The sequence below is a fragment of the Delphinus delphis genome, chromosome 12, assembly GCF_949987515.2.
Source record: "Delphinus delphis chromosome 12, mDelDel1.2, whole genome shotgun sequence".
In the NCBI taxonomy this organism is placed as follows: Eukaryota; Metazoa; Chordata; class Mammalia; order Artiodactyla; family Delphinidae; genus Delphinus; species Delphinus delphis.
The window spans coordinates 77222081-77245876 of record NC_082694.2 but is presented as its reverse complement, the minus strand read 5'-3'; the positions used below and the strand labels follow the sequence as shown (position 1 = coordinate 77245876).

The 23796-nt window shown below is 40.6% G+C and overlaps 2 protein-coding genes across 5 annotated transcripts in view; one reads left to right on the top strand and one right to left on the bottom strand.

Annotated features, from left to right (window-relative positions):
• The window catches only part of VSNL1 (visinin like 1), a 95863-nt gene extending 91354 nt beyond the window's left edge, over positions 1 to 4509 (top strand). Inside the window, exon 4 of the mRNA XM_060027068.1 lies at positions 3339 to 4509. Within this exon, the coding sequence (XP_059883051.1) occupies positions 3339 to 3536 (198 nt within the window). The 3' untranslated portion in view covers positions 3537 to 4509. The remainder of the gene's footprint in view (positions 1 to 3338) is intronic.
• A 1067-nt stretch (positions 4510 to 5576) lies between these two features.
• The window catches only part of SMC6 (structural maintenance of chromosomes 6), a 76777-nt gene continuing 58557 nt past the window's right edge, over positions 5577 to 23796 (bottom strand). Inside the window, exons 23-29 of one of the 4 annotated variants that reach the window (XR_009521486.1) lie at positions 21669 to 21794; positions 18677 to 18782; positions 15033 to 15185; positions 11768 to 11865; positions 8899 to 8992; positions 6296 to 6498; positions 5577 to 6057 (exon numbers count right to left, since the gene is read on the bottom strand). Coding sequence is in view for 2 of the 4 variants with exons in the window: in XM_060027065.1 (XP_059883048.1) it covers positions 10805 to 10919; positions 11768 to 11865; positions 15033 to 15185; positions 18677 to 18782; positions 21669 to 21794 (598 nt within the window). In the remaining 2 variants the exon portion in view is untranslated. Of the gene's footprint in view, positions 6058 to 6295; positions 6499 to 8592; positions 8993 to 10434; positions 10920 to 11767; positions 11866 to 15032; positions 15186 to 18676; positions 18783 to 21668; positions 21795 to 23796 lie in introns of those variants that run through there. The other 3 variants (XR_009521487.1, XM_060027066.1, XM_060027065.1) reach the window with 3 other exon arrangements.

Sequence of the window (23796 nt, the reverse complement as noted above, 5' to 3'; positions counted from 1 at the left end):
GGTGGCTCCCCAGCGCAGTTCGCTCCTCCTGTGGCCTCTGGAGCCCTGCCTTCCACTTACCCACCCTCCCTTGGCATCTTTAGTCCCTTTTCTCCCTTTGGTACCCACTTACCTTCCCAAGTCAACTGGAAAACCCAGCAGCAGCAAGGGTCAGGCCTGGCGTTGCTGCTTTCCCGACTACAGGGCTTCGAGGGCACCAGAGCCTCAGTGTCCTCGTGAAAAAATAAAGGTAATAGAACGTACGCCCCAAGTCTGTGGTCACGATACAGCACATGGCACACTTCCTCTCATGGAGGAAATGCTCAGTAACCGGCAGTTCGCTCTCGAGGCTCTGTCTCCCTTGGAAATATCATCCGCCTCAACTCTCAGCTTCTTTCCTTCTAATCAGCCGTGTCACCTTCATGTTCCCTCTGCACGTGGCTCCCCTTCTCCACCTCCGGTATTTTCACCAACTTCTGGCCCTTTGCACCCGCACCTGGCACCCTTTCTGGCCTCTAGGTTCCTTTGCTGAGCTACCTTTCCAGAACCAAGGTATCAATAACTGATACAGTCTTTACAGCATCTCTGCGCTTCAGGAGCTGCTCATTCATTTGATCAAAAGGCTTACAGAGCAGGTCCTCTGTGTCAGGCACAGGCACACAGATCTCTGACAGCTGGTCCGGCCAACGTCTGTTTGCCTGCACGTCTTCTCTGGCCTCACCGTCCATCCAGGGCCCCTCACTCTTGCACACGCACAGCTGGCCACTTTTGCTTCTACCATGCTTTTCCCCTGGAATGTCCTTCAGGGCTCTGGGCCCATCCAAATCCTCTCACACTTCAAGGTCTAGGTTATCTTGCCACATCCAAGAAGTCTTCTTGGCCCACTTCACCCCAGAGTTGCCCACCACCCTCTAGGCTCCTGTAGCCTGTAGTCAGCTTTTCTGCAGGTGCCAACCTCCTGCAAGGTGGAGGGGAGACAGACGTGAAGAGACACAAGTGCCCACCCTGGAGGAGCTCACTGACCCAAGGGCCTGTGTCCACACAGACGATGACAGCAGAGTGAGGCAGGTGCTGTGATGGGGGAGGGTCAGTGCGAGGAGAGACCAACAAGGGCCACGTAACCCCAACGAAGGACAGTGCATCTGCCCTGGAGTGTTGGGCACAGGCCTAATGGGTCCACAAGTTTTGGCTGAATAAGAGAGTACCTGAGACAGTTATTTCTTCCTGGGAAAGCACCTGTGATAACACATCCTTTTTTCAGAGAAGACAGTGCTACATATTTCGTTGCATGCCGGAGCACCCCATGAAGCACATGCGCCTACAGGGATTCCTTACATTTGTCAGGGAACACGTTCATATTTAGTTCTGACCCTGACATGCCCTTGGCCTAGGTTGGTGTGAAGTGTGAGTCTGCATCTGGCATGTCATTTCCTGGTTGTCATGTTCATGATCCCAATGCAGGGCTGCATCTTGGAGACGATAAATGAGAACTGGCCATGTTCAGAGCTGTTAGATGTGGTCCAGGGTGGACTTTGTGGGTTTACATTTCTTTTTGCCGTGTCTTCATCAATGGTGCATTTGTCGTGCTAACAGCCTTCCTACCCATTGCTCCTTTAAGCCCTTTTCATTTCACCCTTCAGAGGACAGAGTGAGAGTAGCAGCTTGCGTGCGGATGACCCATCTGTCTCTTTTTTAAAGTCCAGGCATGTCTGCTTTTCCCTCACATACCACTCAGGCTTCTAGGTTAATCAGGACCCCCTCTACCAATTGTCCCTCAAATGAAATTTCAATAGTCTGATTCTTTCTTTTTTCTTTTTTTTTTTTTGGGTGGCACCATGCTGCACGCGGGATCTTAGTTCCCCAACCAGGGATCAAACCTGTGCCCCCTGCATTGGGAGCACAGAGTCTTAATCATTGGACCACCAGGGAAGTCCTAATAGTCTGCTTCTTTTAAAGTCAAATGTCCTAGATATTTTTCTACCATAAATCAACACACTCTAATTACAAAAATGAGCAAACAAAATATATTTTATCTCAATAGACATCTTACTTGTTCAATGAAGCTCTTGTTATGGTTTACTCTTTCTAACTGGCATTCTTTAAAACTTTATTGAGTCATAATTAACAGGCCATAACTTCACCCATTTTAGCTTTACAATTCAGTGATTTTTAGTAAACTTACCGAAGTATGCAGCCATCACTGTAATCCAATTTTAGAACATTTTAATTCTCTCAATAAGGTCCCTCATGCCTGTTGGTGCCCCCAGACTCCGGAAACTACTTTGTCTCTATGGATTTGTCTTTCCGGACATTTCATATAAATGGAATCGTACAATATATGTTTGGCCTTTTATATCTGGCTTTTTTTTCTTTTTTTGAGGTTTATCTATGCTATAGCATGTATCAGTATTTCATTCCTTTTTGTTGCTAAAATAGTATTCAGTTTTACAGATATGTCATATTTTGTTTATCTGTTTAGCAGTTGATGAGCATTTGTGCTGTTTTCACTTTTGGGCCATTATTTAAAAAGCTGCTGTGAATATTCCCCTGCAAGTCTTTGTGGAGATGAGCATTTATTTTTTTAAGGCACTTTCCTAGGAAAGAAACTCATTTCTACATTTAATTCCCATTTTGAGAATTAATTGTGCACAATTAATTGAACTGGAAAATGGAATCTTCCTACTCTGTTCTTTGACTTATGAACAGAGTCCCTGATTCACAGATCCCCCTAAACTAACTTCTTTCAGGGCTAAATTTTACTGGTCCACCTTGCTTGCTTTCTTAAAAGATTGTAAATTGGGACCACACTTCACCTTTTCCTAAATCTCCAAGGAGTAGAGCTTGTTGCCTCTCATCTGACCTCAAACTCAGAATGTTTAAAACTGAGCTCGGGGCTTCCCTGGTGGCGCAGTGGTTGAGAGTCCGCCTGCTGATGCAGGGGACACGGGTTTGTGCCCCGGTCCGGGAAGATCCCACATGCCGCGGAGCGGCTGGGCCCGTGAGCCATGGCCGCTGAGCCTGCGCGTCTGGAGCCCGTGCTCCGCAACGGGAGAGGCCACAACAGTGAGAGGCCCGCGTACCGCAAAAAAACACACAAAAACTGAGCTCATCATTTTCCTTCCTGAACCTGTTCCTAATCCATTATTCTTGATCTCACCACTACCCTTCATAATCACTTCCTCCAGTCAGAAACCTGGGAATCACATGAAATTCTTCTCTAGCCAATTGGTCATGAGACTCACACAGGTTTGATTACACCACTATCTTGCTTAAAACCATTGAAGGAGTCCTTTGAAGTAGATTTAGATTCTTTACCCTATCATAGGAGAACTTTATGGTCTGTTTCCTGTTTTCCCAAGGCTATCTACAAAATGGTGGGCACCGTGATCATGATGAAAATGAATGAGGATGGGCTCACGCCTGAGCAGCGAGTAGACAAGATTTTCAGCAAGATGGATAAGAACAAAGACGACCAGATTACACTGGATGAATTCAAAGAAGCTGCAAAGAGCGACCCTTCCATCGTATTACTTCTGCAGTGCGACATTCAGAAATGAGCAGAGATAACACTATGGACTGCACAAAAGTCTCAATGTTCCATTCAGTCTGCAGCTATTAACACACACACACACACACACACACACACACACACACACACACAAATATTGCTTGGACTACCTATAAATGGACTTGCTTCTTGTGTTTGAAACACTTGTGTGCATGAGAATGTCATTTGCTAATGAATTTTAAAAGCATATATTATAAAACAAACAACCTGCCACAATGTGATATGTGTGATATCATTTCATTAAAAAAAAAACCTTTCTCCTCCAAAGCCTGGGCAGAAATGTGCTGCAAAGAGTTGTATGATTTCTTGTTCATGTTTTGCTAATGCTCGTGTCTCCTTGATTACATAATGTTAGTAGCACTGAAACCCTCACGGTAATGTAACTGAATTATAAGCTGTGTCACCATTCTCCTGTAAAATAGCACTGGACAGGCACACAGAGGGGCCCTTGACTCCTCTGTGTGGTCCACACACAAGAGCTTGTATTATCAGTGAATATAAATGTACGAAATTTGCATGCCGTTTAGGTTTGCCTTAATTCTTACCTCATTTGCATCCTATCAATCTGGAAAGAGCTGTGTTGGAATTAATGCAGTATAAAACTTAAAAACACTGCTAAATGACTCATTAATTAAATCTATCTATATATACATATACTCAAAGATATTATTTATTGAAAGTAAAAAAAAAGATGTATGTGTATTGATTTTGCTTGAATTTTCAAAGGCTTCCAAAGAGGTGGCAATAGATGTCCCAAATAAATTTATAACATTTGACTTTTTCCCTCAGTTCTTATCTCAGAATTTTAAATTTGAAACAGATGTTCATAATTGTCAAGGGTCAATAGCAACAACTTACTAAATTTACCTTTGAACACACAACTTGGGAATTCAAAGACTTAGTGAGAACTTCCCAATGCTTCATCCTGGCCCTCAAAAGAGGGACAGTTAATACGGCGTGTAAAGTTTAAATAAAACATAAAACTTACTCATTCTCAAAAAATGCTCACTATATGACAGTAAATGTTTTCTCAGTGTGACTGTGGTGCTTACCACGCGCTGTTTTACACAACTATGTGGAGGACACGTTTAGCTGACTGAGAAGCGTCCTCCGAAAGGCTGTCTTTCCAAATCAAAAGTGTACTCGTTGTTTTAACGGTGGAACAAAATCCTGACCCTTTTAAGCTGGAGGAAGGAAGGCAGAGAGATTCCATCAAGAAGTCTAAAGGCGGGCCTGCGTTTTCAGAACAAGCCTGAATGAGACCGTTTCTTTCTACAGTGCTGTCCAGTAGAACTTTCTAGGATGATGGAAACATCTGTACCTACACTGGCTACATGTGAACTTTGAGCACTTCCAGTTCAGCTAGTGTGACTGAGGGACTGCATTTTTCATTTTATCTTAATTAATTTAAATTTAATTTGCCACGTGTAGCCAGTAGTTATTGTATCAGACAGTACAGTGCTAAATTATTCCCTTTTTATGGAGCGCCTTTTTTTCTAAATACTCCTCCTCTGTCTGTCTTAGGAGCATTAGATGAGACCACAGACCAGGGCCTGATGATTCCATTCATCCATTCAGCAAGAAACTGGGAGCCAGCAAACCTCCCCACAAACATTCAGGGCAACAACAGTACCCGAAACCCCGACAGAAACAAACTTCCGTCCCCAGAGAGAACAGTCCCAAGTGCTAATAGGATGTCCTGGTGCCGTTAACCCCTGTGCTTGGTGAGTCCAAAGTAGAGGCAGGGAGAGACGTTCTGTGCCTCCCAATATGCTCTCCTCTGGCTGAGGGCGGGGTGGGTTGAGGAGCTGGGGAGACTCCTTGGAAAGGCATTTGGTTAATCAAGCTACAGGCGATGAATTCATAGCAAATTTTCACTGATCACCCTCTGTGCACTATTCGTATGGGAGGAGACAGACAATAAATGATAGACACACACACACACACACACATGTCTAACTGTAAGAACTATGAAGAAAAGCATAGCAAATAAAGAAGGAGGGAGAGTGATGGGATGCAGCAGTGGCCACTTCCTGTAGGCTGGTTAGGTGACACTAATGGAAGACCCAAGTGAAGGAAATGAGCCACATGGGTACTTGGGGCACTTATGGAAAACAAACCCTTCAGCAGACTCACCGGTAAATAAGTAAATAAAATGTAGACATTGGGCCAGCAAACATCTTGTTTTAGTTCTCTCTGCTCCGCTAGTGTCGACTGGGGCAGGGTCCTGACAGCAGTCCAGCAGTATTGGTTAGAATAAGTGTACATATGTCCTCTGACCCAGCATGTCCACTCCTGGGTTTGTTGCCCCAAGAAGCTCTCACAGGAGGATGTATGGGGACTTGTCCCAGGATGTCCGTGACAGCTCTGTTTCTGGAGTGGGGGCTGGAGGCAACCTAGTGGCTCATGACTAGAGGACTAGGTAAGACGTGGTGCGTGCACCCTGAGGCATACTAGGCTTCAGCTGGAAACTGATGTACACACAGCAACGAGCACATGTTTTTACAAGGCTGAAAGGGGAAAAAAGAAACAATAAAATCTATTGCACCATATAATATATATAAATGAAAAAGACATTCTCACAGAAGTACACAAAAGGCACATAAAATAAAAGCAAATATCACACTAGAATTGTTTCCAGGGTGTGCATCGTAACATCTTATCCCCAAAATGTGATGGCTTAAAGTAGAAGCAATCATTTTATCATTCCTCATGGCTTCTGTGGGTCAGGAATTTGAGAAGCTTCACCTGGATGATTCTAGCTGGGGGTGTCTTGTGCAGTTGCAGTCACATGGAAGCTTGAGCTGCAACAGGTGCCTGGAGCAGCTGAGAGTTGAGAGGGCCTCAGGGCTTTTCCACATGGGCTAGTTTGTTCTTCCTCACAGCATGGAGGCCTCAGAGCAGTCATACTACTTGCCTGATGGTTCAGGTCTCCAGCACAAGTATTCCTGCTAAGAAACTGGAAGTTTCATATTCTTTCCTGCCCTATAGCCTCAATAGTCATGAAGTAACACTTCTCCATCATTCTGTTGGTTACAACACAGTCACAAACCTATTCATAGTCAAGAAGGAAATTAAACTCTATGTCTTGATAGGTTACAACAAGTTTCTAGAAGAACGGGAGAGATGTTTCCACCCTCTCTGGAAAACAATTAGCCACAGTCTGCCCTGTAGCCACAATTCACATCTCTTCCACATACGAAGTGCATTCACGTGCTCTGAGGCAACCAGAGATGAAGGTGAGCCATGAACTGAAGGGTGTGTTTAACACAACTTCTGTAACTGAGTTCCGTTTAAACCACACCCACACACACCCTCAGCAACGGGCATCCTCAAGAACCACAGTGTCCCTCCCAGCCTGTGGTCCCTTCAGAAAGGACCAGCTGTGGGCATCCTCTCATCATTCAAGTGGGCCTGGGTTCTATCAGTTCCAGCTTATACTCAGCTACTATTTTGGTCTCTTTAACTCCTGCTGCTGTTCTGAAAGGAAAATGCCCCTGAATGTCTTACTTTTATTCTATCCTGAACTCTTTCTGCGTTTAGAAGACATAAGTTTCCATATTTCCCCTTTTTTATTTCTTAAATAACTCTAAACTGTTTTTAAAGGGGAATCATATTGCTTTAAAGCTTCCTTTTCCCTGTAGTTCCCTCATTCAGGATCACGGTCTCTAGATGAATAACATGAACCACTTTCTTAAAGAGGCCAGAGGCTGATTTCCTCCACACCGTTGGAAACCATGTCAGGAAGTAAAACACACGCTTAAATAGACGTCTTCAGAGAGCCTTACCGCACCAGGTGTGTAGGGGTTTAGTGAGAAAATGACAGTCAACTAGAGCTTCTAAATAAAATGACACACTGTTCCCTTAGGTCCTTTTGTGTAAGCGATTCAGTTTCCCAAATATTTTGGGCATGCAATTTGGGTTCTTCCCAGCATTTTGCAGGCGAAATATAGATCTCTAGACTCTTACCTTATGTTACTGTTTCTCAGGTTCTTACATTTACCAACGTAAAGTTACCCATCAAATATCCGATTAACTAAATGGTTGTCTCAAATGCTGCCTGCTCAGATCAGAGCTGCTGTACGTCTCCCCACCAGCCGTCCATCGCTCTCCTCCGCAGCCGCCCCGCATCTTCCCTAGCTCTGGGAATGACACCACCACTCGTGCGGTTTTTCAGGCCCCAGACCCCAGGCCAATGATCCTTGATTCCTCTCACAGCTCCCCAGTACAGCTGACCCTTGAACAGTACAGCTTCAAACTGTGCGGGTGCACTTATAGGCGGATTTTTTTCCATAGTAAGTATTACAGTGCTACCCCATCCACAGATGCGCAAGGGGGACAGGAAGAACCGCGTGTATGGAGGGCGAACTATAAATTAAACTCGAATTTCTGACTGCCCCATACCTCTGTGTTGTTCAAGGGTCAACTGTATTCTCATCAGCAAGTCTCACTGCCTCTGGACTTCGAATCTGAACACTTCTATCTCGACCACTCTGGTCCAAGTCTCCATGACCTCTGACCTGGATCACTGCAAAAGCCTCCAGATTGCTCGCTCTTTCCATGTTTGCCCAACTCTAATCCTAACCTATTCACACAGCAGCCAGAGAGATTCTTTGAAAATGAAAAAAAAAAGACAAATGTGATTAGTTTTAATAAAACAACATTTAAGTAATATTGTTACTCATACTGATCATCGACACTACAGATTCAGGCATTGCATTCTTCTGAAGTATTTTCCAAATTTTCCCTTCTCCCTTCCTCCCATTCCCTGGTGACTTTTTGTGTGTGTGTGTGTGGTATGCGGGCCTCTCACTGCTGTGGCCTCTCCCGTTGCGGAGCACAGGCTCCGGACGCGCAGGCTCAGCGGCCACGGCTCAGGGGCCCAGCCGCTCCGCGGCATGTGGGATCTTCTCGCACCGGGGCACGGACCCGTGTCCCCTGCATCGGCAGGTGGACTCGCAACCACTGCACCACCAGGGAAGCCCCACATTTGTCATTTTTAAGAACGATTTTAATCATGTCTAACCCAAAGTTATGAAAAGGTAGGATTTAAAGGTCCAAGGAAGCATTTCTTCCCCAGGATTTCACGACTCAGTTCAGTCATTCCTGCCCTGCTGATAAAACCAGGGGTGGAAGAGTCATCTCTATGAAGTATTCAAGTCACTATTCATGAAGAGGCTTGATTCTGTCAATTATAATATCTTCCCCAATTCACAAAAGGATGACTTTAACTACAGGTAAATTTAAAGTTTTATTTTTAGAAGTTACACATATTTCAAAAAAGCAATTTCTTTTTATTCTAATTAATATTACCATTAATTAGCATATTAATTGAAAATATTTTCACTTACGATAGTTGAAACCCAAACTTTGTGAGGCCAAAGCAATGAATAATCTTCAACTCAACAAGAGATGCCTGGATACCTGAGGATTCCACTTCCCATTCTGTATTAAGAAGCACAACATTAAAAAACTACCACAAAATTTCAGACACTGAAATTGTTTAGCGAATAAAATGTATGCATTTGGTATATTCTACTTCATTTTTTTTATTTTAAAAAGCACATGTATGTTAAAATAGTTTTGATACAAATGAATTATAAATGTACCTTTAAAAAAATCAGACTCTGTATTGTTCGTGGAGGATGTTTAAAACATGCGGCACACATCTTCTCTCTCTGTAAATTCTCAGATTAGAAAAGCACAGTTTCTGGACTTCTCATTTACCAATGGATCTCAATTTAAGATTAAATTAGACTCTCTCCCCTCACCAAAAACAAAATCCAGTTTTTCTCAGTAACTACAGAAGTGTCGCTGCTTTTAAAATACCGTCTTTTTCTTAAAATACTTCCTTTCAATTTCACAAATATTTATTGCTAGCAATATAGGGAATTCTTCTTGTTGGTATCCACGTCTTTCTAAAAAGGTCAGCACTAATCCTAGTATCAAACGTAGAGAATGCAAGCAGGAGTTCTACTCATGTTTTCTTTTAAAAAAAGTTCATAAATACCATTGCTTACAACAGGCTGTATTTTATCATTCTAAGGAGCACACTTTTTTTTTTTTTTTTTTTTTTTTTTTTTTTTTTTTGCGGTACGCGGGCCTCTCACTGTCGCGGCCTCTCCCGCCGCAGAGCACAGGCTCCGGACGCGCAGGCTCAGAGGCCACGGCTCACGGGCCCAGCCGCTCCGCGGCACGCGGAATCCCCCCAGACCGGGGCACGAACCCGCGCCCCCCGCACCGGCAGGTGGACTCCCAACCACTGCGCCACCAGGGAAGCCCGGAGCACACTTTTTAACAACTCTAAAATCAGGGTGTGTCTTATTAGGGAGCTGTCCTCTGCCCCGATTTCCCCAGCCCTCTCCTCAGCCTGGTCTGCACAGTCCCTCTGGCCTGTGTCCTCTCTCGGCTCAGCCAGAGCTTGAGACGCTTTGGACTGCAAACTGCGGGACTTTACAGCAAGCAAGCAATCACGCTGCAGGTCAGGACGCACCAGTGGGTCATAACCCAGTTCCGACACAGGCTGGACACTTAGTAGGGTGGATGATGGTTAAGGGACTCAGAGAAAGGCACCGTGTCAGGACTGGCAGTGCTTTAGTAAAGCTCCGAGAACGTGCCTTAACAGAGAGCATCTTAAATGTGATGAAACACAATAATTAAAACTACCGTCCCAGTCTGCAATTGTATCTCTAGGGTTAAAAATGACCTGTGCAGGGATTGTGACCAAAGTTCCTACGGTCCTGTGTAGGTCCCTCCTCATTAATAAGCACAAAACAGACAATGCATCTATTGTAAACTGGTCCCTGTTCACAGCCCGCCTGGGCGCTGCCCCACCCCCTGCAATGAGAATAATGTAATATTCTGGAAAAGCAAAACTAAATATAACCGGGTGATCAAATCTTTATTTTAATTCTTACAAAATACTATAGAAATGAACCCAAACTAAACAGATATGTACATGTACATATGTACAAAATTTTAAACTTCTGAAAAAGAATCTATAAAAGTAGATGGTTAAAATGAAAAACAAACAAACTTAAAAAGATTTAAAACCAGTACTATGAAGTTGATTTTCTCAAAGCAAAGTATAATTTTAAATTGCGGGCTGTGGCCGGTCTTCTAGGCTTATCGTGTCAGATACATAAGTTGAGTCTCTGCCGCAGAATGTCTTTAGTTTCATTTTATTTCCCATAGTCCCGGGCGTCTCCCCTTACACATCTTTCAACATGAGGGTGTGGCACAGTCAGCCACAGTAAATCAACCCCGGTCTTCTTCTTCTCCTTGAGACACAGGTCGGAAAGGCAACGTAGTTTGTCCTCTTTCAGGGTCAGACATTCGAAGAATTCTAATCAGTTTACTTGGTGGAAGTGAACTAGAGGAGGCAAAATTAATGATTCCAACTTCCAAGAAAATTTTTTCATAAAAAAAAAAATTCTAATACTACCTCATGAAAATATAAGTCTAAATGGATGCTAATGGGGGGGTATGTCTGATATCTGGAATTCTAGGAGAAATATAACTTGCAATAGGGAAATAAATTTTCACTTTTAAAAATTAACTTCCTGCTAAATGCCATGGGTTTTCAGTTTGGAAGAAAAAGGAAATGAAGGAGATTTATGTATCAACTATCTCTAACTCTTATTCTTCTTGTCTAGTCAGGAAGGAGTCACCTGAATATTTCCAGTCATAAACTTGAGTACCCATACGATCGAGTGACCACTTTAGAGAAAGAATATCAACTTTTAAGTGACACAGAGCCTGACGCTATGGAGGTACCTAATAAATGCTGACTGACAGCAGAGCAGCGTTCTCCATTTAGGAAGACTGCTACTTTTCAGTTAACAGGAAAAGAATCAAGACTAGGGAAATCATGAATCGCTTCTCCAGTCGAAGCAGAATTACTAAAATTACTTTATATTAGTTGGGTCATGATAACCACAGAAGAGCAGATTCAAAATAGAAATATTAACAAGTCAATAATCATATTCAGTTAAATTGCCTCTGTTAATGGGAGATAACACAGACAAAATTTTAAATATCTAATACGGGAAAACTACATTCGATCTCTGGAACTAGATTAGGGGTTAATTTTTCTTTTGACTGGTCATTTGCATTTTAAAATTGAGAGTATAAAAGATTTCTCACCCCTTTTTATATACTTGATATATATATATATATATATATATATATATAATTCATAGAAGAGTTTTAAAAAGTTACCTCATGCTTTGAGGGGTAAGCAGGATGAACTGTCTGAAGCGCTGGGAATCTGCCATCTTGAGTATCATATCCATCGCAATTCTCCGGTTAACCATATCCTGGAGAACAGAGGCAGAAGTCAGAGTTGCTGCTGTGTCAATCATGTTCCTGTGAAAGGAGCATTCTACTGGTTGTTATGAACCCCTGGATTTTTATCCAAGGCTCATCCTTTATCTTATCTATGATGCCAAGCAATTCATACATACTGTGAAAGATAGTATCTAAAATTATTAGGGGAAAATAACTGAATAACATGTATCTTCCAGGAATTCCTATAGTCAGAGTATAGCCCCTTGCCTCAAATATACTTAACAATTAAAATAATCAGAAAATAGTCAAAAGATACAACTAGATGTTGCAGAGTGAATCTAATTTCTACAGTAATATTCAATTACTCAGGAGAACAGGATCAAAGGTGACCAGATTCAAACTTACTAAGTCTCTCAAGTTTTCCCTCAATGATTAAGGTGTTCTAAAAACTCTGTCCCATCACCTTCTACAATTTGTACAATGTGAGTCAATTTGAATTTACAGACTAATTTCTCAACTGAATCTTTAAAATAAGTTAAACAGCACATCCATATATAGGGAAAAAATGCTTGGTTATAACAGGTTTTGACTACAGGAATTAAACTGTGTGCTTCCATTTTCTGAGTTAAATAACAGAAAAAACAAAAATCCAAGTACCTCACTCCTCCCTTGAAAACTCCTGAAATTTGAAAACACAGACAAATGAAACCGCGTGTGGCCGTACCGTATGGCGTGGCGGTTTAGAACCTGGGCTCTGGAGACAGACAGGGGCCCTGCACCCCAGCTACACTGTTCAGTGGCTCTTACTCTATAAATTCTTCCATCAGGCATATCCCTAAAGTCATCTAACTTAACGTTAACAGGAGTGACCGGAGCTTGCCCAAAGTGAAAACTGTCCTTTCAAAACAATGCCTTGGGGAAGCCCATCATTTAATAGCAAAGCTGCCCAGTGCACCAAGAAATATTTATTCATTTCCACTGGATTGGTTCTCAGAACTTGGGTACATTTTTCTGAATAATTTCAATGAGGCAAAATGTCATTCTGACTCAGAACCTGTAAGTTTCTGAAAGAGAAAGAAATTGTTCAGAATTAAATTTGACTTATAAGATGGGTGATAAGTCTACATAATAGCATTTTGGACAAAAATATTATATGGAAAGAGCAATCATCTTCTACGATTTGTGAATCAGCTTTGAAGCCAAGTCTCAGAGGAATTTCTAACTAATCTTCAGCAGTTACAGCATAGAAAAAAAAAAAACCACTGAAGGATTACATAGCACTTACAAATATGAATTCTGATTCGTAAATAAGCATTTTCTAAATCTTAATTATGGGCTAGGCATTAGGAGTTAGAAATATGATTAAGACAGAGTTGACAACTTCAAAATTGAAAATTTGGTGGGTGATTCAGACATGAAAATAGGGGATTGCAATAGAATGCAAAATATATAAATATAATATATATAATAATAAAATGTGTATGATACATAATATTAGATACTATAAAATATAAAAATGATATAATTGCACGAGTGGATGTCAGGTGGTGCTGAGGGAGCTCTGAGAAGTCCCTAATCCTGCCTGGCAGGGTGGTGGTCATGGAGGCTACATAAAGGGGACATCTGAACCGAGTCCTGAAAGATGAGTCGGAGTGCGACATACAACGAGGAAGAGCACAACAGGCAGAGGCGCAGAGTCTGGAAAATCACAAACAGCTCTGTCCAGCTGAAAAAGTCAGCGGCTACCGTACCATGAAGGGTTTCAAAGTCACCCTTTGGAATTAAACCAAAGATTTTCAAGCAAGTGAGTGACTACAATTAGATTTATTTTAGAACTATAAACCTGGCAAGACAGTGAAGGAGGAACTGCGAAGGGGCAGGATTAAGGTCTGAGAGTGTGGACAGGAAGTGATGACAACACGCGAGAGGCAAGGACAGGAGAGGTAACAGGAAGGAGCAGAGGGCGGGGACCAGGGAGATACTTGAAAAGAGAAGAGACAGGGGTCAGACTTCATGCGTAACGAGGAAAGAAGGATCACAGATAAATCACTGGTTTTGCAGTTAGGTGTTGGGCTGGAAATGGCAATTTGCAACTAATCAAGGAAAAGAATTCAGGAAAAGGAAGGCTTGGAGGAGAAAAATTCAGACTCAGACACGCTGAGCTTGAGATGTGGGTTGTTCACTAGATGAGGTCTCACAGGTAGTCGAGCACACGGGTCCAGAGAACAAGAGAGATGTCAGAATGAGATGCTTAGCTTTGGGAGGGATCCAAACGTAGACAGCAGCCTGTGGGACTGTGTGTGTCTGTGTGTGTGGGGGCTGGGGGTAGGTAGAACATGATATCCAGGAAAATTAACACCACTATGAAAAACAAAGAAGACCTCAAACATTTAAGGGCACCCGAATTAGGGGAGGCAGACTGGCGCACGGAGAACGAAGAGGAGGTAAGAAGACACAGTTTAAGAGATGGAAGGTCAGTCTGTGGTGCCACATACTTCACCGAATTAAAGTTCTTATGATTTTTGCTAAACAAGCTTTGCTGGAGTATATTGTCGTCTAAACCCAGATTACGGTAGATTTAGTAAAGAAGGAGGCATGAAGCAGTAAGGAGAATGCTTCACAGCTGCTTTGGGAGGCCCTATTGTGCACCCACACCATAGTGAGCACATTACAGATAGGACCTCACCCTACAAGGTAGGAAAGGTTAATAATCTATTCTATAGATGAAGAAACTGAGGCCCAAAGAGGATAGATATCTTGCCCAAAGTCAGCTGGGGAACTGGTGACAGAGGTAGGTCTCAATCTTCGGTTTTTTAACTTCGAAGTCCAGTGTCCTCGCTCCCTCCTGTTACACACACTGCTGTTTTGAAAAGTGTGGCTGTGCAGGAAGGGAGAGAACAGTGGCGAGAGTCAGGGAAAGCAAATGTGGGGAACTGCTTATAATTATGTGTAAAAATGGAAGATGGAAGCAAACTGGGGAAAAGGCTGCAAATCCAGGACAGGGTCCCTGCCAGTGTGGTATGTTAGCAAGGGAGAGAACTGGAATTCTTTGGTTCTTCTCTTATCACTTATCACAGACAAAACTATCAGAGCAGGATCTTTTCTGTTATGGGTAAAACTAAAGAATGAATTGCTTCCTGTCAAAATATACATTTCAAACAACCAAAAAATTAGAGAATTTAAAAGTCAACACTACCATGTAGACATCAAACTCATCCAGGCATCTGAAAGGAGATTCAGCAATGGACCACAGAGAAAGAATGAAGCAAACTGTGGAAAAAGAACGTTCACCGCCAGATAAGGCCCTCATGTCATTGAAAGCGGCTTTGTTTCCCTCTCCAGGCTGAACCTTGAATGAGTTGACAAAAAACAAAGTATAGGAAAAAAACAGATTAATTTCTTTACATAAAAGATTGGCTACCATTAGAAAGGATGAGTTTATAGTAAAAAAGAAGATTAAAAAAAATCATTTAGTGACTTAGAAACGACAACTATTCTATTCAAAATATTTTAGAGTAAAACAGTGAGCTGTGTAACGGTGGTTTCTGTTTTATTGTGAGAGAATCAAACTGAAAACAGTTTCTCGTCATAACCAGATCTAACATACTGAAAGTCCAAAGGCTTAATAATAAAAGTACCAACGTTAGTCCAGTTTCATTTTTTGCATGTAGATATCCAGTTTTCCCAACACGATTTATCAGAGATTGTCCTTTCCCCATTGTATATTCTTGGCTCCTTTGTCAAATATTAGTTGGCCAGATATGCCTGGGTTTATTTCTGGGCTCTCTATTCTGTTCCATTGGTCTATGTGTCTATTTTTATGCCAATAGCATACTGTTTTGATTTCTATAGCTTTGCAACATAGCTTCAAATCAGGAAATGTGATGCCTCCAGCTTGTTCTTTTTTCTCAAGATTGCTTTAGCTATTAGGGGTCTTTTGTGGTTCCATACAAATTTTAGGATTGTTTTTTCTTTTTGTGAACAATGCCTTTGGAATCTCGATAGCGATTGCACTGAATCTATAGATAGCTTTGGATAGTATGGACATTTTAACAATATTAATTCTTCTGATTCATGTACAAGGGTTATCTTTCCATTTATTTGTGTTTTCTTCAATTTCTTTCATCAATGTCTTAATAGTTTTCAGTGTATAGATCTTTCACTTCCTTGGTTAAATTTCCTATGTATTTTATTGTTTTTGATGCTATTGTAAATGGGATTGTTTTATTTCTTTTTGTCAAACATTTTAAGTGCCAGGTTAATCCTTTGTTACTTGAATTCTAGTGACATCTAGTGGTTAAACTGCTTTCAAAGTAATTACTGAATGTCAAAAGGACACAGGATCAACTTAAAGAGGCTCACACTGGCCAAAGAGTAACAGCAGCAATCAATTGAAATACATAACTCTCTTTTAAAAGTTTCTCTTAGTAAGTGTTCATGGGAACAATATAAAAGTAATTAGTGAGATAACATTTTCATATAATTTCCTAAGAAGACATTATATGTAACGTTTGAAGGAACTCGATTTCATTTTAAGAGAATTCCAGATATACATATATGCACTCAAGTTGAAAAAACAGAGCACCAACCAGTTTTATCATATGTGTTTTAACAGATATACAGCTTCACGTATTTTCCAAAACACTATTTGAAAAATTATTTGGTTCTCAAGTGAGCATTCACTTGTATTTTAATCTTCTAAGGGTTATAAAAAATTCGGAATTTAAACATACACTGAAATTTTATATTTATCATCTGAAGTCTGAATTCTCTATGAAAATCCAAACACAAAAGCAACATTAACATAAGCAGTAAAAAGCCAAGCAAAACCAAACACACACACACACACACACACACATACACACACACACACACACACACACACACACACACACACACACACACACACACACACACACACACACACACACACACACACACACACACACACACACACACACACACACACACACACACACACACACACACACACCCCCCCCCCCCCCCCCCCCCCCCCAGAACAGTAAGAACTAAGAAACAGGATGCAGTCTTTTGCTCCTAAACTGCATCTTGTATCATTCTAATGAATTAAGCCCCAGATAAATTACAGAGATCTAAATTTTATCCCTGGCCTATTAGTAAACCTATCATGGGACTTCTGCCTCAGTTTTCTTATTTGTAAAATGAAGACTAGAAAACTTGAAGATTCTTAAAGCAATAATATTCTGTTGAATAACAGGGATGATAATGTCAGAAAATCTAGTTTCAGTTGTCTTGAACAGCTATGGCTCTGGGGATAAATTATCCAAACACCTAATATTTTCTTTTACTAGAGTATAATTTTTACTAGAGTATAACTTATATACAGTAAAGAACACAAAGCTTAAGTGTTTAGCTCAAATAATTCTGACATATACGTACACATATACACACACACCTGGGTAACCACTACTCAGATCAAGACAGGACATTTCTAGCATCTCAGCAGATTCCCTGTGCCCTCTCCTGTCAACTACCAACCCCTAAAAGGTAACCACTATTTTGACTTTAATTACTGTAGATAAATTTTACTGGTTTTTGAAGAGTTCTGAAGAGTGGAATTGCTTTAATAGACCCTGCAAGACAGGTTTCTAAATTAGTTCTACCAAATTATACTCCCACTAGCAAGGTATAAGCGTTCTAAGTCCACAACCTCACCCACACAAGGTATTATCAATCTTGTTCATTTTAGTCACAATAATAGGAGCGGGATAGTAACTTATTATGGTATAAACTTGTATTTCTCTGATGACTAGCGATACTGAGCACTTTTTCATGTGCTTATTCACCACTTGGCGAATTAATGACTTTTAACCATTTTTAAATGTATTGTCATTCTTTTTCTCAATTATTATTATTCTTAAAAATTTTTAGATGGGTTCTTAGTTGCATATCTGTATGGCAAATTATTACTTATTCTAAGTATTAAAATGGAAGTATAAAATTTATGGCAACTAAGAATAGTATGCAAATATTTGAAAAGTTTGACCCAATTATTTAGAGTGAGTAGCTGCTTTTGACCTCCTGACTCACTTTTTTTTCTTGCGGTACGCAGGCCCCTCACTGTTGTGGCCTCTCCCGTTGCGGAGCACAGGCTCAAGATACGCAGGCTCAGCGGCCATGGCTCACGGGCCCAGCTACTCCGCGGCATGTGGGATCCTCCCAGACCGGGGCACGAACCCGTGTCCCCTGCATTAGCAGGTGGACTCTCAACCACTGCTCCGCCAGGGAAGCCCCTGACTACACTATTTTTAATGCTATATCCCACACTCCTCCTTTAATGCATGTGACTGTGATAGAATCCAGACACACAGACTCCATAATTTGAAAGTGGTGGCTTCCTTTATACAAAAGAGGCTAGATCTAGGGATACCTTCCAAAATAAGTAGCACAAAGACAATTACATGGGGTCGAACATTCTTTGAGTAATTCTCTTCTGGCTTCCTATAGTGGGGCCAGAGAATACACTTTCTATAATGTCCCACGTAATTTAAAATGCTACATGAATTTTAAAAAGGAACCAGTGGAGTTTAAAGAGAAGGTAAATATTTATCACTGAAAATAAAATTCCTAATTATCACCATAAGAAAATAATGTGGCTGTCTGGGGGAAAAAATAAAAAGCTAAAGTAATGGCTTTAGTCAGTAACATCAATTTAATTTTCAACACTTTGGCAAAGACTATCTTTAACTTCAAAGTAAGTTATTTTGTTTTCCAATGACAACAGATCAAAATATCATCAAAAGAAATGAAGCAGCTAATTCTCTTAATGACTAACACGCAAAGAGTTAAGATACTTACAGATATAGTAAGAGTTTCATTCTTGTGGTCAAAATTCATTTTTCCACAATAGGCCCGCTGAGATAGTAAGTTGTCAAAGTACAATTTGCATCGTAAAGTCAAACACCTTGAAAAAAGAAATTGGGCATATTAAAAAGATTACAGAGATACAGAACCGTATATTCAGCATGATCTTCACACCAGCATGTAAGGCCAGATGAAAGTATGCCAAGATGTTAACACTGGTGCCCATTTAATAGGTAAAATTTTAGATGATTTTTGCCTGTGTCTTTATATTTCGTTCATGTCTCCACATTTTTACCACTTCATTTCCTTTTATAATAAACAAACATCTATAAAATGAATAAAGATGTCATCCCACATATAATGAAACCCATTATATTACAGTCAGTCCATATGAATGTATCAATCATTCAACTAATTTATATATCACCCTAATACAGAAGACATGAATCTTGTCCTTGAGAGGATTAAACTCTAGTAGTGTTAAGATAATGGGAAACTGCCTATTCATTTGCCTGTCTCCTCCTAACTTTACAGTAGCAAAAAGGGCAAAGGCAATCTCTTAATCATGTTGTACCTGTAATACCTTACGCACTGTCTAGCACAACGTGAACTTCACTTATTCGTCATATGGCATTCTGCTGTAAGGAAGAGCTTTCCCTTCTTCCTCATTTATTTACTTACCACCTTTCTGTTTATAAGGACGCAGTCACAGATTCTTATTTTATTCACTGGGTTGTCATCCATTACTGTTCTTATTTATTCTGGTCTTCAACTTGTCCCAGCTTTTGCCAGTGGAGCCCCTTCAAGCTGCCTATGTCCTTTTATCATGACTCCACATTTTGGGGGGGCACTTCCTTACTTTCTGGCATAGCAAGAGGCTCATCTCTACCTTCCCTGCTCTGCTCCGGTATTATCAGCCATTTCTCAAAGGAGCCTTGGTTCCTTTTGTTGCGGAATGGTATTCAGAAAATAAGATCTAGGTGACAGGTGACTGGCTATTTTTCTTGACGTCTTTGCTCCTTAATGAGTCTAAGGCTCCTTTCTTCGGAATAACTATCGTTTTATTCTTTTCCCTCCCAATTCCCTTCCTAAACTGTATTAAATCTCCACATTCGAAAATACTGATAGTCTGAGTTCTCTTTTGCTGCCACAACTATTGCTAGCTGGTTTTCAGAATTTTCTGTTAACTTTTCTTTCTTTCAATACTGATACGTATTCTTCAATTGCTTCCACTCATGGGATGACTAAAAGAGACTGTCCTCATAAAATGGCAAGGTTCTCCAGTGTAAAGAGATAAACAATTTAAAAAATTTGACCATTTTTATTGTCCTCCCAAGATTGGATAAACAATATAAAACATGTCAGTGGTGAAGAAACATATCAAGATAGAAAACTAAATAAAACCAATACCTTTACAGAAAATATTCTAAAATTTTCTGAATAACAATATGAAAACGAACCCTACTGCTTCTGGAAAAGACACAGTAATAGGCATTAGATTTACTCTTCTGCGTGAAACAACTAGAAAACTGGACAAAGTCTATGAAACAAGAGTTTTTGGACTCTGGACATCAGACATCGCAGACAGTTCCAGTCAAAAGAATCTCTGAAAGATGGGAAACAAACAAATTGAGCCCTGTGAACGCCCCAAGTTACTTTTATGTTGAGAGTAAAAGGGGAGTGGAAACCCAAGCAGAGTCCAGAAGTCTTCCTGTTTAAGGGTCTGGGGCGGTCAAGGCACCTCCGGTTCACGAAGCAGCACAGAGAGAGCTCCAGAGGACCACAGAGGCGGGAGGGAGAGCCTCGGGCTGAGCACCGTCCTCCTCAGTGTCCGTGTGAGGATACTGCCCGAGGCTGGTGAGAGGAACACCCAACAGAACCAGAAACAACCCCCGAGGTCACCCAGAGCCAGGAATAGTTCATATTCCCAAAGGCATGAGTGGAATAACCTCGCAACATATCAACAGAGGACCCAGAAGAACCCAGCTGCACAGGTAGGAAAAAAATCAGTCCTTCACCAAAGCCTGCTCTGGTCCCACCTAACAAAACTGCAAGGCAGCCTCAAAAAGATAAAATTAAAAACTCTTTAAGTCCTAATAACATGCATATAAAACTGAAATACACATTTCAAGAACTAAGCTATATTTTAGTTAAGGAATATGGTCAAACATGCAAAGCCCGTTTCTCATTACGGCTTTATTTGAATTTCCCCATACGTACTAGAGCTAAATTAAAAAAAAAAACTCTATAGTCTTAAGATTATAGTTTTTGGTATAAGTAGTTAAAACGCATGTTACTGAGGGAATGTCATGGGGAAAACAGAGGTTAGGTGGAAAGACTAGGGCTGCCTTGGATCCAAGTATATCAAAGGGCAACCCTACCCTGTAAACTGTCCTTTATTTCTGTTGCTTGTGATTTTAGCTGAGGTTAACTTATCTCTGTCAATCTGCACATTTCTGGGTATATTAATGACATCCAGTTTTGCTGATCCTGTATTCATTCATTCAACCAATATATATCAAGTTTCTACTATATTTCAGGCACAGCGGTAGGTACTGGGGATACAGCAGCAAACAAAACATAGACTCTGCATCCCTGGAGCTACACCATTCTAGTAGATCATGGTAATCAACTGAGAAACTGCCTTAACACGTCCCATCAAAACGCGTATGCCTTGAGAACATGCAATGTCCAACAGTGAAACAGTCTGTTAACAGAACCAATGAGCTTCCAAATGACCCATTTGAGCATAGACTGAACAGCCATCTATGAGTTATCCAGTAAAGCATATCTAATGCAGTTTAAGTTTAAAAAGCTCACTATAAAAGTCCCTTCAAATCCAGGATCCCAAGCACTACCACCATTTCTTTTCTGAATAAATCATGCAAGTGCTTTTAATTTAATTTTATTATTTATAAGCGAGAATGTGAAAACGAAGAAAAAACAAACATGTAAAATATATGGTAATATTTTTTAATACACTTACCTTCTAAATTGTTGATACGTTTTATATCTATGGGTCATTATTTCTTCCAGTAATTTAATAAACCTTTTTAAAGTCCTTACTTTGTTATCCAGATCAAGATAGGTTTCTCTTGCTTCTTGATATTGCCTATTTCAACGAAACATAAAGTAAAATCTCAAATATATTTAATAGGAAGAACAGGGAGTGCAGGGAGCGCTGAGAGGGCCCAGCAGTAGCAGGTTTCATAAACCTCCAGACAAATACACTGCCAGAATGCGAGCGTGCTGCCCCGACTGGGGAGAGCTGTTAGCGGGGCGGGGCAGAAACACAGTGCAAGCCCCAGAGAAGGCAGAGGAAGTCAGTGAAGAAAGTGCCCAAGTGGGGCCCAGAGTGGCAGATCGTAAGAGAATACCAGCAAATACAGATCTTCTAGCAAGGAAGGGATCGCACCAGAAGGCAAGAAATGTTCCCCTTAGTGACACATGCCAGTGCAGGAACAGAAGAACACAGCTTGGGCATTAGGATCCCCCTAGCCCCAGCCTGAACAAGACAAGGTCAAAGAGGCCGGGAAGACACGGCTTCTCAGAGTGCTACTGTGGAGGCAACAGCTCATTGCTGTAGAGAGGGAGAGAAAGATCCTGACAAAGGATGAAGGGCGAACCCTGGCCAAGGCTCTCAGTGATCCGTCCCATCCTCCTTCAAATGTCCAGTCCCAGAAAATCCAACCAATTAAAAAACGAATAACAAAAAAAGCACAAACAAAGCACACATACAAAGATATTTATGGGGGGAAAAAAGCGCTGGGAAAGAGCAGCAAAACTCTCTCTACAGACAAAGAAAACTTATTACAACGTTGTCACAAAGCAGATTAAAACCGTAATTGAACACGATAAATTAAAACAAAAGAAAACAAAACAAGACACAAGTGCTACCAGGAAGGAACACCTCAAAGCAGAAATGAAAGAACTGAAGGAAAAGATAAATCAAGGAATTCAAAGCTAACAGACAGGTAAACAACAACAGGTTACAAACAGACAAGAGGAGGAGAAGCATGAACTTGCAGAACCCAAGGTGGGGCAAGGGAGTGTAGACAAAAAGCAAAAAAAACAAAGACATGAGACAAAATGAGATGACGCATAGGAACAAACAGACAACACAGAAAACATCAACAGACAGATGAGAAATGAGAAAAACAAACAAAACAGGAAAAAAACCCACATAAAATGGTTAGACAAAATAACTAGAGAAGAAAAAGTACATGCAACATATGTATAACTGAAGACCTCTAAAAAGAACACTAGACAGCAGAAAATACTTAAAAGTAAAATACCAGAAAACTTTTAAGAAGTAAGACTTAAATCTATATATTTAAAAAAAAAAGCACTGTGTATACCAAGGAAAGGATCACAGAATTTGACATTCTGGATAAGTTATAGAACTTAACAGATGAGCATCATAAACACAGATACTCAGGAGAACGAGGATTTTATATTAGGCTAAACTCTTATCTTTCAAACTCAAAAGCTAGAGACAAAGTTTTGAACTTGCAAAAATACAAAAAATATTACTCCTATGGCCATTCTTAAGGAAAAAATTAGAGGACCAATAACTTTTCAAATGGCTAAACAGCCGTTTGGAAAAAGATAAAATACACTCCTCACATCAAAAATATTCACAGAAAAAGAAATATAAATAAACGGTCCTTAAGACATGAAAAGATGTTAACCACATTTAATAGAAGTGAAATGCAAATTAAAATTACACTGAGGTGTGTATATATATATTTAGGAAATATATCTATCAGCAAAAAATCTACGATAATCACACATTGTTTAGGCTGTGGGGAAACAAGCACTCATTGCTGATAGGAGTGAAAAAAAAGTACAATCCCTAGAAAGGGGACTCTGCCAGAATGGGGTTTATCCTATTAAAAAAACAAAAACAAAAACCCCAAATTTATACAAAATAATGCATGTATAAAATTATTTGTTGTGTACCACCATTTATAATAGTAAAAAATCAAGTTAAAACTCAACTATCCATCAGTAGGAGATGACTAAATACTGTGAAACATAAAAACACAATGAGAAAATGCCTATGTACTGATATGGAAAGATCTACAAAATATAGCATTAAATCAAAGAAAGCA